The sequence below is a fragment of the Crocuta crocuta genome, unplaced genomic scaffold, assembly GCF_008692635.1.
Source record: "Crocuta crocuta isolate KB4526 unplaced genomic scaffold, BGI_CrCroc_1.0 scaffold253, whole genome shotgun sequence".
Classification (NCBI taxonomy): domain Eukaryota; kingdom Metazoa; phylum Chordata; class Mammalia; order Carnivora; family Hyaenidae; genus Crocuta; species Crocuta crocuta.
In genome coordinates, this window is record NW_027529451.1 from 1,394,252 (window position 1) to 1,410,343 (window position 16,092).

Consider the following 16,092-nt stretch of genomic DNA (forward strand, 5'->3'; position numbering starts at 1 on the left):
ACCTGGGATCTCCAGCCCACTCCATAGGGAGCTCATGGGCCCACATCGGTCACTTCCTTCTTCAGGGTTCTAAAAGAATGAGAAAGGGCTAAAGGTCCTCAGGAGGCCACAAACACTGGAAACAGATGTGTCTCTGCTGTAAAATTAGCCCCTCCCCACTTTCTTTGCAATTTGGAGACTACAAAAATCAGGGTTGGAAGAGAGATGGAATCGTGACTTTGAAGCAGGATTAAACTTCTGAGGGAACTTGGAGAAGCTTGCCACAGCTGTGCTTGTAAAGTTCCATGTGGACCCCTCACTCTTGCTACCGACATAAGTGTGTGGTGTGTTTGCTACTAGTGGTAGAGGTGGCTTCTCTTCCTTCTTCTTGAACTGAAATCTCCCTCTGTGGTTGGTTTACATCAGCTTTACATTTTTCTAAGAAACATTTTTGGTGGGTATTCAAAGGGGAACATATGACTGACAGGCTAGCTCGAGTTGTAGGGGTAGTGTACTCAATAGACTTTTTCGGGGGAGCCTGGGTGGCTCAGTCGGTTAAGCATCCGGCTTCAGCTCAGGTCATGATCTCACAGTTCGTGGGTTCGAGCCCTGAGTCGGGCTCTGTGCTGACAGCTCAGAGCCTGGAGCCTGTTTCAAATTCTGTGTCTCCCTCTCTCTCTGACCCTCCCCTGCTCACGCTGTCTCTCTCTCTCAGAAATAAATAAAAAACATTAAAAAAAATAGACTTTTTCTTCAGACACCAAGGATGGGGGACAAAGGACACAGTCCAGAGAGACAAAGAGAGGGCCAAGAAAGGTCCAAGAAAACAAACTCAACCCAATGAACAAAAAAGAAAGATGACACATAGAGTCAGGGGAAACCAGCACTGTTGGCAAATGTGTCCACCCTTCTTGAGAGCAATTTGGCAACACATTCCAGAAGCCTTAAAAGGTGTATTTACCCAGCTCCTTAGATTTCACTTTTAAGATTTGCCCTTAGGAAACAGTGCAGTGAGCAGGGCATAGGTACCGGGGTGCTCATTATAGAATGTTTATATTAGTGAAGAATGGGAAATTAACTGAAGATCAGTCAAAGCAGGTAACCTAAATTTTGTAGATCTATTTTTTAGTTTTGGTCATTAAAACTTATTTTATGAAAAAACCACTTAAATGATGTGATCTATGGTTGAGGGTAAAATGTTTGTTTTAACAGGGTGATAGTAATGTTCTCTTTCTTTCTTTTTTTCTTTTAATGTTTATTTATTTGTGAGAGAGAGAGACAGAGTGTGAGCAGGGGAGGCACAGAGAGAGAGGGAGACGCAAAATCTGAAGCAGACTCCAGGCTCTGAGCTGTCAGCACAGAGCCCAATGCGGGGCTTGAACTTATGAACTGTGAGATCATGACTTGAGCTGAAGTTTGGACGCTTACCCGACTGAGTCACCCAGGCGACCCTATAAAGTTCTGTTTCCTTATTTCAGTGTTAATTACATGAGTGTGTTGAGTATGTGAAAATTCATTTGGCTTCACCTTTATATGTGCCTTTTACTTTTTTTGGTGCCTTTTACTCTAATAAAAAGTAAAAAAGTAGTTTCATAAGTAGGAAGTACATTATGGCAGAAAGTATATTAATGTTTCATATTTCATATATATGTGTGTACATGTACACACACACACACACACACACACACAACTGAAAAAAGACTCAAATGGGCTCTAGAATGTCAGAAGCTTATCTTTAAGTGGTGGTACTGTGAATCAATATCTTGAGTATGTTATTTTTAATAACCTTCCACACTTTAATAAGTAATAATTTTTAAAAAAGATGGTCAAAGATGTGGAAAGCTCCACACCAAATACAGACACAAGTCAAAATTCCTTCACCAGGACTCATGAGCTCCTCCGGGCATAAACAGCTCCCACTGCAGGGCTGCCTGCCAGTGTGTGAGGTACCTCGGTCCCACCACAGTGCGGGGATAAGAAGGAGGCTCACACTCTCCCTCAGCTAAGTCTGGAGATCAGACACCTGCATCCTGAAGCCCACTGCTCTGTCCTTCTAGATATGGCTCTTGTGAGGCTCAAAAATAGGCAATGAGAAGTGTCCCCATCAGTGTCTGAGGTCTCTTAGACTCCAGCTGGGCTCCCACTATTGCAAACTCAAAGGCACAAATGAGCTAGAAGCCAAATCACAATGGAATCATTCTAGGCAAGGAGATGGCTTCTTTCTAGGTGAGGCTAGATTCACTTCTCACTTGGGTAGCTTACCTCTGTGTGGACCTCTCTATTTCATATCTTTCTGGGTCCCCTTTGGGGTGGGAAGAGCAGTAGATTGGCACCTGAAGGGGTTTTTCAAAGGGCAAAATTCTCCACTTGATTTATAAAAGGAAGGCTAGAGGCAGGATGGTAATGTAATAGACAAAAGAGCAGCAGCATTAGCAGCTGAAATTCATGGATATACTTAGGACCAGGCACTATCCAAGCACTTGACATATAGGATCGCATTTCAACCTTGCAGCAGCTCTGAGAGGTAAATACTATTATGATTCCCATTTTCAAGATGAGATAACCAGAATTTGAAGACGCAAAATAACTTATGTAGGATAGTTGCCCATTTGGCTGACTGTAGATCCCATGCCCCCAGCTACCACTTAGTAAGACTGCTTAAGTTAGGGATGAGGTGTGCAAAAGGGAAAGCCCAGGAGCTCTATTGGGTGAGCTCTTCAGGGCACCTTGAAGATCGGGCAAGAAAGGGTGTGCTTATAGGAAAAGGGAGGAGATATAAGGAGTTATTAAGATCCTTAATCTGTGAGGAAGATCCTTATTCTTGAGGAGGAAACAACCACACAACTGTTTTTGCTGTGATATGTAATGGAAACCATATCGACCTCGACTCAAGCCACGGCTGTTTGGTTCACGTAATCTCTATCCTGCAAATGTGTTATAAGGTTTGGATTCAATGTGGGTAGACTTAGGCATGGTAGCTGGGACATCATAGGTGCTGAATGAACAGAAGTTATTGCTGTCCTATTTTCTATGCCTGGAGTCAGTGGGTGGATAGGATCTTCAGCCTCATGTGGACGAAGCTGATGAATGATGACTGAATAGAGAAGGTAGGGAAATAAAAATGAAACAGAGTGCATTTTCATTTTGTACAGACATTGCTTTCATGTCACTAAGTCCTTACTAATTAATATTAAATTATAAATAATACTCAGTATTCCTGGAAATTGATGGAACTATAATGAAAAATAATGCAGAAGGAGAAACAGTTTCCTCACCTCACAAAACATAGGCAACTTTTTGGCAAAATCCACCACTCTGGTAATTGCTGGTGTGATGATTTTTGTAAAATGGCTGAAGGCTTCCAAGTCAACCTTTCCACCTTCTGGGGCATTTACTATTGGTGCTTGTCCAATATCTTCTGGCTAAGGAGGAGAAACAAGAAAGATTTAATTAAGAACCTGAAGGATCCTTATTTCTCATAGTTCTCATGTGGCAGAAAATCTCTTCTGAATTGACATACTATGCAATTCCAGTTTTCACTTTGCTTATTAACAAACTATGCAGTTTTCACATAGTTCAGTTCTCTGAACAAAGATATATGTCTTGGCCATTGCTTTGAGAGCCCCCAGTGATAATGTTCATAAGATTGTTGCTGCAGAAATAGAGAGAAAACAAGTGAGAGAAAGAGGGAGCCAGAGAGAAACAACAGGAATTTGTTTCTGAATGTGCGAAGGATGCCAGATAACAGACGTGCTACGGACTCTGGGTGGCATTTTCAGAGCATTGCACATTCTGGTGCGTTAGACTGTGATGGAGGAGTATGATGGGATATCTTGGCAAGTAGCACCCTGTGGATTCATTCTTGCTTTTGACCCAGCTGCTGGGGCTCGAAGTTTCTGTCTGTTCTCCAGACTCCAGTGGAGGGCGTCTCGGTGGGCTGAGGGGGAGACCTCTAGGTCGCTTAGAGGAACTAAATTGTATAAAGTTGGCAAACTTTCAGGCAGAGTGGGGAATTTGCTAGGGTTTGGTGTCTCTTGGCACTTCTCTGTCATTGGCTTGCATAAGAACAATCCATAGCCTTGCAACTCAAAGGTGGTGTAGCAGCTTGGGTGTCACCTGGGGACTTGTTAGAAATACCCTCTGCCCAGATCTGATGGTGCAGAATCAGCATTTTAGCAAGCTTCCCAGGTGGTTGCGCTCATGTCAGCCCTCCTGTCGTCCACTGGCGCTCTAGCTCCTTAGCAGGGCACTCAGAGACCATCAGGGTCTCTCCTGCATCTGCTCTTGTCACCTGTGTTTCCTGCCAGGAACAGTCCTCTCGGTTGTCCTTTCTTGTTGTGATAATAATGACCGCCATTTATCTGTGGCCAAGCAAGCCAGCCCCTTTGAGGGAGCGCATTATCTCAAGCAGTTCTCACACAATCCTGATTGGCAGATGAATAAACAAAGGGCTCAAGGAGGTTAAGAACAATCTCCTGAGGCCAGGACTCAGCTATCTGGTCACCCAGACTCCACACAGCAATCTGCCAGGAGCCCCGCCTCTACCCCCTATTTTGAAGCTTTAATAACCTATATACTTTTGACACCAGGGGGCAAAATTCTACTCCTCTTAATAGTCCCCTTCCCAGCCTCTCCCACTGCCTTCCTGAAAGTTGTGATCGAAGGGATCAGAGACTCAGGCCTGCCCCACGACCATCTCTGCCTAGAGCCACAGTGAACAGAACAGAACCAGGCACCCAGGGTTAGGAGGCGTAAGACAGTAGGCAGAGGTGGGCAGGAGGAACAGGCATCATGAGTGTGTCAAGCAAAGCTGACTCCCTCGCTTGGAGTGGCCTGTGTACTGCCACGTTCCCCAAACACCCCTGTATCAGAACGACTGGGTTAGGCTTCTGTGTCCAGAGTTTCTGATGCTGTAGATTGGGTGGGTGAGGGGGGGTGCCTGGGGACAACCTGAATTTCTAACAACTTCCTGAAGCACGCTGATGCTGCTGGTCTGGGACCACACTTGGAGAACCACTGGGCTGGCAGTAACCGCTTCCAGCTCAGAGTAATCCAGTTGCCATTTTCTTTCCACTCGCCCCCAGTCATTGCTCACGTCTAATTTTTAGCACAAAGAAAAGCAAAGGATGATTCTTTTACTGACTTGTTACCAGGGCACCAGGGTCAACAGGAGCAGCCCAGGCCCTCCGAGGGTGTGGCAGGAGCTGTGGTTACAGCCTAGGGGAGGATTTTAACATTTATTACATAACAAATTCTAGCAGCATTGTCCTTTTTGGGGTTATCCACTAAGTTCTCTGTTTATTTTATTTTATTTTTTTTGGGGGGGGGGTTGCTTTGCAGGCAGCAAGTGGTGGGAAAGGGACCCAGTCTGTCATGTTATCATAGTCAGTGACAATGTTTTGGGGCAACTGTTGGCATGGGGAGCCCATGGGAGGCTACAATTCTGTTGGCTTTCTGGATGCAGATGGAATTGATGGAATAATCACATGTATAGCTTCTGTGTGTGCGTGTGTGTGTGTGTCTTTCTCACATAGACTGAGCTAGGGGAAAAGGCAAATCTAGGCACTACTGCTCATGGTATTCTTCTCCTCCTTGTCTGTCTTTATAATTTCTCCCACCCCAGAAATGAGGCTCATTTCATCTGCCTTGTCTATCTTACAACTCTCTCTTGAAGATTGACTGATAAAAGGAACACGGTCACACGTTAAAAAAGAAAGAGTTTTATACACACACACACACACACACACACACACACACAGGGTGAACCTTTTTAGAAATAAAAATAAAATAAAAATACGTTAACATTTTAAATAGTTTGGCCTGGTTGAATCCAAATGTCTTGCCATTGAACACTGATAGATCTGATCTGATTTTACTGAATAGTATTCAGTGTCCTTTGGAATGTGCGAGTCAATATTGATGTTAAAAGTTTCCATTTAGGGGCGCCTGGGTAGCTTAGTCGGTTAAGCGTCTGACTTTCGCTTAGGTCATGATCTCGCGGTTCGTGGGTTCGAGCCCCGCGTCGGGCTCTGTGCTGACTGCCAGCTCAGAGCCTGGAGCCTATTTTGGAGTCTGTATCTCCCTCTCTCTCTCGGACCCTCCCCTGCTCACGCTCTCTCTCTCTCTCTCTCTCTCCTAGAAATAAATAAAAAAATTAAAAAAAAGTTTCCATTTAATCTGTGAGTTCATGGGGTATTTGAATCATGCTTGTGATACCTATAAGGGTTTGAAAAAAGGAGGGAAATTATACAAGGAAAAAAACGGCAATATTAATTAAAATTAACCCCCTAAATGTAACCACCTCACAAACTTTTCTGTTGAAAAATCAATATCAGGGTAGGAAAAAAACATATTTTAAAGTCTCTGGGTATTTAATGGAAAATACAATTGCTAGAAGTAAAATCCTATTCAAAGTACAAGCTTTTTATTATTATCAAGGGTTATCTCCATAATGGATCTTGGATACCAGAAAAAATACATGGATGGATGGATAGATAGACAGACAGACATAGTCTATGAATTGACCAGCATTCACACATCAGGTATGAAAAATTAAGGTTGAGCAATGCAAACTTGTCTGTGACTTCCCTGAAGATTTTTCACCCATAAGGACAACAGATCATTTGCTACAATATTTGGGATATGTTAAAAATAAAGAGGAGTACTATTTGACATCAGTTGTATCTAATTAGGTATGTTAATACAGCTAGTAGCCTTGTAATCCATGACATGAGTTGTATTTGCTCACACACACACACACACACACACACACACACATGCACTGAGAGTAAGCTCAAGCTCAGGTACTGATGATCAGCCTCTGGCTTGCGGATTCACCAGGGTAGACGGTGGGCAAAGCCTGGCTTTTTTGCCTCTGTGGTACACACTGCCTTAGCTGGCTCATAAGGGTGTTTCCAGTTCTCATTCTGACTTTCTTGCTCCTTGTCTGCCCTAACAGGCCTCCTCAGCTCGCTCAGCCCACCTGTTCACATCTCCTCCCCAATTGGCTTTGCACTTTTATGGTTTGGAGCTGCCTTTCCTCTGACTTTTACTTTCTCTGAGGTCCCCGCTTCCATCCTATCTTGGCCAATTCCAAATCCTACCCCACTCAAATTCTGTTTTCTCCTTGAAGTCTTCCCGGATCACTTGTGTGAAATGATGCCTTCCTCACTGGAACACATATGGTAGCTCATGTACATTTCTCATGTGGCATTTAGGCATTTATTACTATTACTTTATCTTGTAGTTATGTAGCTACAGAGCTAAGATATGGATTTCATGGGGGGGGAGGCATAAGCCTTAAGTATCTTTGTCTACTGTGTGGAAAGCATTGGGCTAAAAGGTGGAGGACAGAATGCTTGTTGCTTGGTTGAGTGAATAAACGTAGGTTTATATACATGCAACCAATATTTATTGGGCAAGTACTATGGGGCCAGGCCTAGTTCTAGATGCTGAGGTTACATCAGTGAGCAATGTATCCTTAAGGAACTTTCATTGTATTGAAGGAAGACAGACAATAAATAAAAAGAATACTCTCACAGAAGAATTTGTTTGTGACTAGACTGGAAGTGACATGATAGTATGGGAGGGTCAGGAAGCAGATGGGCAGCCCAGGGTGAGAAGTGATGTGTGAGCTTTAACGGGAAGAACATCAAGAAGGCAGCTCTCCACAGAGCCAGGGGAAAAACTGGCTCTGTGCATTTCAGGCAAAGGGAAAAACCAGTGCCAATTCCTGAGACCAGAAAGGAGGCCCATGTGGTAGGAGCCCAGAGATTTCATGAGATGAAGGACAGAGGCAGGTAAGGGTCCCATGATGACAGGTCTTCTGGGTTCTGGGGAGGAGACAGGGTTATGTAGTGTGGCTCCACTGAGAGGTTTCAAAGAGAAACCAGCCGGATGCAGCAGGATGAGAGTTTGGGTTATGATGCAGAGAAGGGATATGGGAAACCAGAAGAAGAAATGGGCTGGCGGCAACAGCCTTTTGGGTAGGAGATGAAGTGGGCTGGACTACAGGACAGCAGTAGAGATGGAGAGAAGCAGAACTCAAACCTATCCTGGGAGCCGGACACAGGGATTTCTGATGGACTGGATGTGGGGTGTGAGACAATGAAGAATCCAGAGTGTCTCTTCTTGGGCAGTGGAGGGGGTGGGGGACCCAAAGGGAGAGATTCAGGGGTGTGTACAGGGGTGAGCTTCAACTAGCTCAGTACTAGAGCAGGCTGGTGGTGCACAAATAGAGACTAAGTGCCTTTCTGCTTTGCCTGTTCATCAGTGTTGTTCAAGGTGAGTGGCAGATGCTGCCAGTTGACCTCTTTGTAATGGCTAGTTCAGAGGCGAGGACCTCTTGGCTTGAACCTGCAAGCTCTTTGGTACATGCCGAGTGGGATGGGGCCAGACAGGACTCTTCCCTTTCTCTGCTGATCACTGGGTGTCTTCTTGCACCTTTGTAAGAAGAGGCAGGAAGACCCAGACAAATGGTGATTAAAGGTCCCTGGGCTTTGGGATATTACCACATGCTCTCTCTTCTCCTGGGATGAGCAGGGACGGGACATGAGGAGGGTAGTGGTAGGGATAATGCACCTAGGAACCACTGATGTGGTTGTTAATGATATGCCGAGCACTTATATCTATAACTTTGATACCATGTGGTGGAAAGTCACTTGAGCCTTAGGTGAAGTAACTTGCCCAAAGTCACATAATTAAAAAAGCAACAGCCATATACATATAAAGTGACAGAGGCAAGCATTGAACTCAGGCTGTCTGGTTCCAATCTTCATGCACATGACTAGACAACCCTGCCTTCCTCTGATGTAGTTATCATAATCTCGTGTGTGACAGAAACCTTTCTGACTTGAGTGCTCTTGTCTTATGACCCATCTACACCGATCACATGTGGCCAAATCACTCATCCTGCCTTACCCTTCCACTTATGCCCCTTATCTAAGGCTTTCCCAGTCAAGCATGTGTGAAATCAGAAAGTAGCTCTACCAGGGAAAAGTAGGAGATGCCTGCCCTGGGTCTGATGCTCACACTTTATACTTGTGTGGAAAATCCATCCAAAGTCATACCTTTGCATGTGAATGAACGGAGCAGAATAATAACACAATGTCAACAGAAAATATTGTTGCTGGTATGGGGTTTACTCCAAACCAAGTGTCTTCCCGCCCTTGGAGGTGTAGAAGCAAATTACCCTCACTGGAGAGACACTGCTTGCTTTGTTTGTCATCAGATGCCCCTTGTTCCCTTTTCAGTGCACTTCTTTTTTTTTTTTTTAATGTTTATTTATTTTTGAGAGAGGAGGGAGAGTGAGCGAGCAAGCACAAGCAGGGGGGAGAACCAGAGAGAGAGGGGGACAGAGGATCTGAAGTGGGCTCTGTGTTGACAGCAGCGAGCCTGATAGGGGGCTCAAACTCACAAACCGTGAGATCATGACCAGATCCCAAGTTGGATGCTCAACCAACTGAGTCCCCCAGGCGTCCCTCCTCCCTGTCACTACAGTGCACTTCTATATTTTATCATTATTGTCATCATACAGGAAGGGTTATTACTTTGGGCACTTCTGTACCATCAGCGATTTGAGTAGATTGGAGAAAACTGGAAAATTATGATTTAAATGCTTTTGGAACTAGTTTTAAAGAATGGCTCTGGAATTATTATGAAAATCTGCATGGCTATTTTCAAAGCTTCTTATTTGCCAATGACTCTCATTTTCTCAGACACAAATATAGATTTGAAACCCAGGTCAAACCGCTGGTCTCTATTTCTGACTTGAGCTGGTGTCAGGGTAAAAAATGATGAAGAAGGGTCTTTTGGGGAAGAAGTTACTTTCCTGTGCCAGGTAATTGAATACTTCCAGCTTTTAGGACAACATGTAATTTTTAGTCCCTTATGATATATTACTATACTATTATTAACAGAATGGTCTCGTCAAATTGTTTTTCAAAACAAGATGGGCCATCATCATATACAAATAAATGAAATAGTATGTGTAGCAGCGTTGTAAACAGAATAAAGGCTATCAGCCACACAGAAGACACAAATCCTAATACATAGAAGCCTATTCAGACATGGATATTACTTAGCAAAGCTGTCTTTAATGAAGGATTCTTAATGCCCTTGCCGGAATAATTTACCACTCAGTGAAATTTTTTTTTCCTGAGCATAAATACTCAATTGGAGGCACCCTTCTGCAAGAGGTATGTGTAAATATGTAAACTGGCTGAGACATTAGGGCTTAACTGTACTGTCTCTGAGGATAGGCCGGTGGAACTGCACATTCTGTTTAACAAATATTTATTGAGTTCTGTTCCGGTTATCTACGCTGTGTAACAAACTACCCTAAAACTTACTGGCTTACAACAACAAATTGTTATTGAGGCTCAAAATTGATCGGCTCATCTGGGTGGTTCTCACTTGGGGTCCCTCATGCTGTTGTCCTCAGATGGCAGCAGAGGCTGGTGTCATCTACAGGCTTCTTTATTCATGTTTCTAGTGTCTGGTCTGGCACCGGATTTAGCCTTAAAAGTCACTGTGTTAAGTCTTTAAAATATATATATATATTTTTTTAAGGTTCATTTATTTATTTTGAGAAAGATAGAGACAATACACGCGGGGGAGGGACAAAGAGAGAGGGAGAGAGAGAGAAGCCCAAACAGGCTCTGCAGCATCAGCATGGAGCTTGATGTGGGGCTCGAACTCACGAAACCATGAGATCATGACCTGAGCCAAAGAGTTGGACACTTAACCAACTGATCCAGGTGCCCCTAAATACTGTTGCTTGAAGGAATCACACACCAGCCCCCATTCAATGAGAGAGAGGAATGGACTCTACCTCTTCATGGGAGAGCTGTATATGCAGCTGCATATACAGGGAAGAAAGACTCTAATGGCAGCTATCTTTGAGAAGAGCTACCATCCATCTCAACCACACGTGGGATTGACACTCAAGACACAGTACTGAGTGGACTGTGGTCTTTCCGCTGAGGACATGTGGGGGTGATCCCAGGCACAGAAGATGGTTGGCTGATAGAAATGAAGCTCATTGTAGAGACAAATGGGACAGTGGAGGTGTTCTGATCTCCCCCAGCACCTCTCTAAAACAATGACCTAAAGAAGGTCATTTGGACCAAGAGGGTCAATTTCTTGAACATATTGAGGACCTACAAAATATACATTTCATGTCAGCTCCACGATAGGAGGGAGACTGGTAGGTAAAACAGTTGCTCTGTAAATGTTAGCTTCCTGATGAAAAGTCTTGTTCCTGGGTAACCTCGTGGCCCTGACAAAAAACTAATGGCAAGTCATTTTGTGCCATACGTTCTTTGGTTCTTTCTGTAGATGATCACACTGAGGAAAAGCATAAGGATCCTTTGAGCTAAAGGTGCAGACTTTGCTGTTTTTAATCATTAACAATCATGCCATCTTTGTTAGAGAGACCATGAGACATGAAGAGATCTGATTGTATTTTACCCTACAGAGTTTGTTTCTTTTTTTTTTTTTTTAATGTTTATTAACATTATTTTGAGAGAGAGAGAGAAAGCACAAGGGAGGGGCAAAGAAAAAGGGAGACAGAGGATTCAAAGTGGGCTCTGTGCTGATAGCAGGGAGCCCAATGTGGGGCTTGAACTCACAGACCATGGGATCGTGATGTGAGCCAAAATCAGACACTTAACACTCAGGTGCCCCTACAGTTTGTTTCTTAATTTTCAGATACAGCTTGTATGACCTCTCAGAGAGACTGTTCTGACCTCCCTGTTGAGGGAAGTGAAGTCTCTGTCCACTTCTGCTTCTCAATCACTCTGTCCCATCACCACATTTATTCCTTTCCTTGCACATATCACCACCTGCATTTATCTTGATTGGCTAATCCTTACTGTCTTTCTCCCTCCACCGGAATAGAGCTGACTTATTTACATCCTGGCACACAGTAGCTGCTCAATAAATGTTTTTTAAAGTAAAAGAACAGATCTTTAGAGTCTGGAAAAAGCGCCCTAGTGACCATGGAAACGGTTTAATTAGGCTGGTATTCATTCTCCTTTTGGTGTAGAGAAAATTGAAATGTAAAATTCCCTAGAAGTCCAGATGTGCCCCAAATCTTCCACTAAATTTACGTAGCCACTACTCTGAAATCAGGCCTGGAAGTGGTTTTCACAATCTCCTTTTATGGCTGACACATTTCAGGAGAGGACAGATTTAGGATTGGGTTGGGCAGTACTGTCTCCTTTTATGCCTCAAATATATTGGGTTAGAACTGATCTATCTATCCAGAATTCATATTTTCTAGTTCTTGGCAGATATACCAGAGTAGCCCTGAGGATTCAAGGTCAAGGCACCAAGAGGTGGGCCCTCCAAAGACATGTGTCATTCAAAGGCTCTTTGGGCTTGGGTAGATGACCAGGTTGTACAGTGTGATGATTAAGAGCACTGGAGCCTGGAGCTGGGTGGTAACTGTCACCACTGCTTACCAGCTATGGAGCTTTGTAAGTGTCCTTTTAATTTTTCTGCCTCGGTTCTCTGCTTGGGAAAATGGAGATTTTACCCACATTCACCTACATGGTTGGCATAGGTTAATGGACAGAAAGCAGTTAGAATAGCACCTGGCACTTGGTAAGAGCCCTCTACGTGTTCGCCAACATCACTGTTCATGGATGCCATCAACAGCGTGCGTTAGAACCTGCTCATGACAACAGTGAAAGTAATTGATGGCAGGTGGCTTATGGGTAAGATTTTTCTTTCCAAAAACTTTCTTTAAAGTTATTGTTGCACTGTTTTCATGAAAAAAAAAAAAAAAACCTATCTCCTTATAATGGCGACGTTGAGGTATCAGGACATTATTGTTCAGATGGGAAGGAATGCTACTGTGACCTGGAGATACAAACAGACCCACAGAATATCTGCTGCAGGGGCTCAGTGAGGTGCTCATGAAGGGTTCATATCATAAACTAAGGGCAAGGTCAGTCTCTGAGATGGTCAAACACCAGCTGGTAGAGGGGGGTAGCCCATCTGGTGAGGTGGGAGGACAGCGTGGACTTCTGGGCCTGGCTGCCACTTTCTAGTAGTATGATCTTGGGTGAACCAAATAAGGCCTTTGGCTTGGTTTGCACATCTCTAAAATGGAGATAGTAATTCTAGACCAACCCAAAGCATTTTGAGGTCCGAAGGAGAAATGAATGAGAAGGACTTTCACAATGGTTAGTTTTTATAAAAATATCACACACTGATCTTCCAAGGGCCTGGAAATGCCCATTTTCTCTACATATCCCCACCCTCAAACCCCCTTCCTAACCCTCATTCCCTTCTCTTCCTGGACTCGAGTTCCTTTATTTTAAAAGCTAAACATCTTGAGTTCTATTGCCATACAAATACATTTGAGATACAGGACACTTCATTCTAGGGGTTATTCTAATGGGGATATTTTGGGGTGAGTTTAGGGGATTAACTTTATTAAGTGGGCATCTGAGAGAAGAAATGGGTATAAAAAGGGGGAAGCTGGCAGGTAAAGAATTTTACTGATGAGTTGGTTCAAGGCTGGCCTTATTAACAGCAAAAGCAAAAAGATAATGTGCACAAAGAGGCTACTTTGGAACTTAGTGACTCACAAGCCATAGATCATACGAGCGACCTTTGTTCTCAGACAGACCTGGGTTCAAATTCTGACTCTGCAAGTCACTTGACTTCTTGGAACTGCAGTTTCCCTGTCAGTAAAATGGGAGCAGTAACACCAGCATCCCTGGGTAATGAGGTCGGAGTTGAGTAGAAAACACCGAGCACGCAGCTGGTATTTAGCTGTGCAGGGGAGCCTTACCAGGAATTTCCGTTTCTGCTTCCAGTGGCTGCCTTGGGCATTGGTGGCCACGTGGGCTTCAGTGACAGTTTTGATGAGCTCCCACTCCTCGTCTGTGGGCTCTGGCTTGTGCCCGATGGATTTCTGCAGCTCTTCCCGCCGTCTCTTCTCCCGGTTCTCCTCAATCAGCTTCCTCTTCGCCAGCCTCTTGCTGTCATCCAGTACCACTGGGAGAGGAGGAAAGATGAGACAAAACACACGGACACTCCCAGACACATGGCAGACTGCATGTGCACCCAGGAGCCTCAGGGGCGGGGACCACTCATGCACTGATAGCTTAGCGGGCCCTGCAGAGTGGGTCACACTGGGGTATTTTCTCCCCTATGCTGCAAACTGCCATTGACTAGCTATGGTTTGACCTAGGGCCACACTCCCAATGCCTGGCCAGCTTTTCAAAACAAAGCTTTGCAGGGAGTTGGACACTGGGCATCCCAACTCCACAGAAGGTGACCCTAAATAAGAATGAAGCAGAGGGAGGTAAAATCTGCTCTACCTACAGCTTCACAGATAAGTCTGCCTTGCCATTCATCTGAATTCACTCCTAGGGTTTCTCTGTTCCTCCTCTCCTTCCCTCAAATGGCTCTTAGTAAAAGAACTGAGATTAAAGAAAAGTTCTGGAGCAGTAAACAGGAGGCTAAAAATGATCCCCTTCCTCAGATAAATGGCTCCAACTCTTTATTTGCTTTCTTAAACCTTTTTTTTTCTAAATGTTTATTTATTTTTGAAGGAGAGAAAGACAGTGTGAGCACAGAGAGAGGGAGACACAGAGTCCAAAGCAGGCTCTAAGCTCTGAGTTGTCAGCACAGACGCCTGACGCGGGGCTCAAACCCCTGAGCTGTGAGATCATGAGCTGGGCCAAAGTCAGATGCTTAACTGGCTGAGCCACCTAGGCACCCCTCTTTGTTAGCTCTCTTAAGCGCTAACTGGAGTGTGGCTCAACCTATCTGAGCTGCACAGGTACTCACTTTGCTCTAGTCTCTACCTGGTCTACCCTCAATGGTGGTTAAAGAGCCCAGGCTTTGGAATCTAGAAAGAGCTGGGTCTGAATCCTGACACTACCACGTTCTAGCTGTGTGACCTCTGGCAAGTTGCTCAGGCTCTTGGAGCTTTCATTTCTTCCTGTATAAGACAGACTCACTAATACCCACTTCAGAGGGTGTTCTACAAGTGGTCAGTAAATATAGCCATGACTTTTACCATTTATGTAGAAGGTAAGTAAGAAGGGCAGGTAACAAGAAACCTATACTTCTGTGGTTAATTTCCAAAACAAAGCCATTTCACCAGACTCTTCGTAACTATCAGTAGAATGGAAAGGCTCAGGTTTTATGCTACAGAGTCATAGTATTTAGAACTGGAAAGAACCTTAGGTATTATCTAGCCCAACTCCCTCCTTTCACAGAGGAGGAAGTTGATCCAGAGAGATCATGACTTGCCTAAAGTCACAGAGCAAGTTCATGGCAGAGCCAAGGCAAGACCCAGGACTCCTGATTCCAGTTCTACAACATCATTGTCCTAGGGCCATTTCTTGATGAAGGTGTGACCTGGTAGGAAAAGAAAAAAAGCAAACATAGCAGGAGGAAGAGAATCAAAAATACTCAGCTAATCCACAAACAGAATAACGAATCCCACATCAGTTAGTCTTGATTGGATCGTCAAAGTCAGGTGAGCAATGGCAAATGTGGGAAATGTGAGCGAGCCCTGTTTAGTCATTTAGGTTCCCTTGTTAAAGGGATTTTCCCCTTTAATAGATGGGCTATACTCATAGCCCCGTTCCCCAAATGCTTCCTCTGTGCTGGGGATTGTTGCATTTAACATGCATTATCTAATTTAATCCTGAAAACAACTTGCAAGGTAGGCAATAATTTCACAGAAGGGAAACCTGAGGTTAACTCTGATGGTCACACAGCTAGTAAGTGGCAGATATGGGACTCCAACAGTTTTTCTGATTATAAAGCCTGAGCTCTTATAATGCCTCATGGTGCATTCAAAATTAATTTCCACCCAGTCCAAATTAACACTGAGCTTTTTTAACCTTATAAACGTTGGTATCTTTAACTTCTCAATAAAACAATGAAATGGATACTCAGTAATAACAATTCCTTACAGTGGAACATCTAAATATTTGGTTCTAGGTCAATCGTTTCACGTATCACTATCAGCCATGTTGTTGCCAGTGGCTAAAGTCTTTAAAAGATAAAGACAAAGAACACCCTCAGTTGGAGGTGGGGATTAACCCAGGATTTCCAGCCTAAAGCCGTCACACAACCCTC

At 44.1% G+C, this 16,092-nt stretch overlaps 1 protein-coding gene across 1 annotated transcript in view; it reads right to left on the reverse strand.

Annotated features, from left to right (window-relative positions):
- The window catches only part of THRB (thyroid hormone receptor beta), a 393,077-nt gene that overhangs the window by 12,932 nt on the left and 364,053 nt on the right, over positions 1-16,092 (reverse strand). Inside the window, exons 8-9 of the mRNA XM_077760723.1 lie at positions 13,784-13,989; positions 3,255-3,401 (exon numbers count right to left, since the gene is read on the reverse strand). Coding sequence (XP_077616849.1) covers positions 3,255-3,401; positions 13,784-13,989 — 353 coding nt within the window. The remainder of the gene's footprint in view (positions 1-3,254; positions 3,402-13,783; positions 13,990-16,092) is intronic.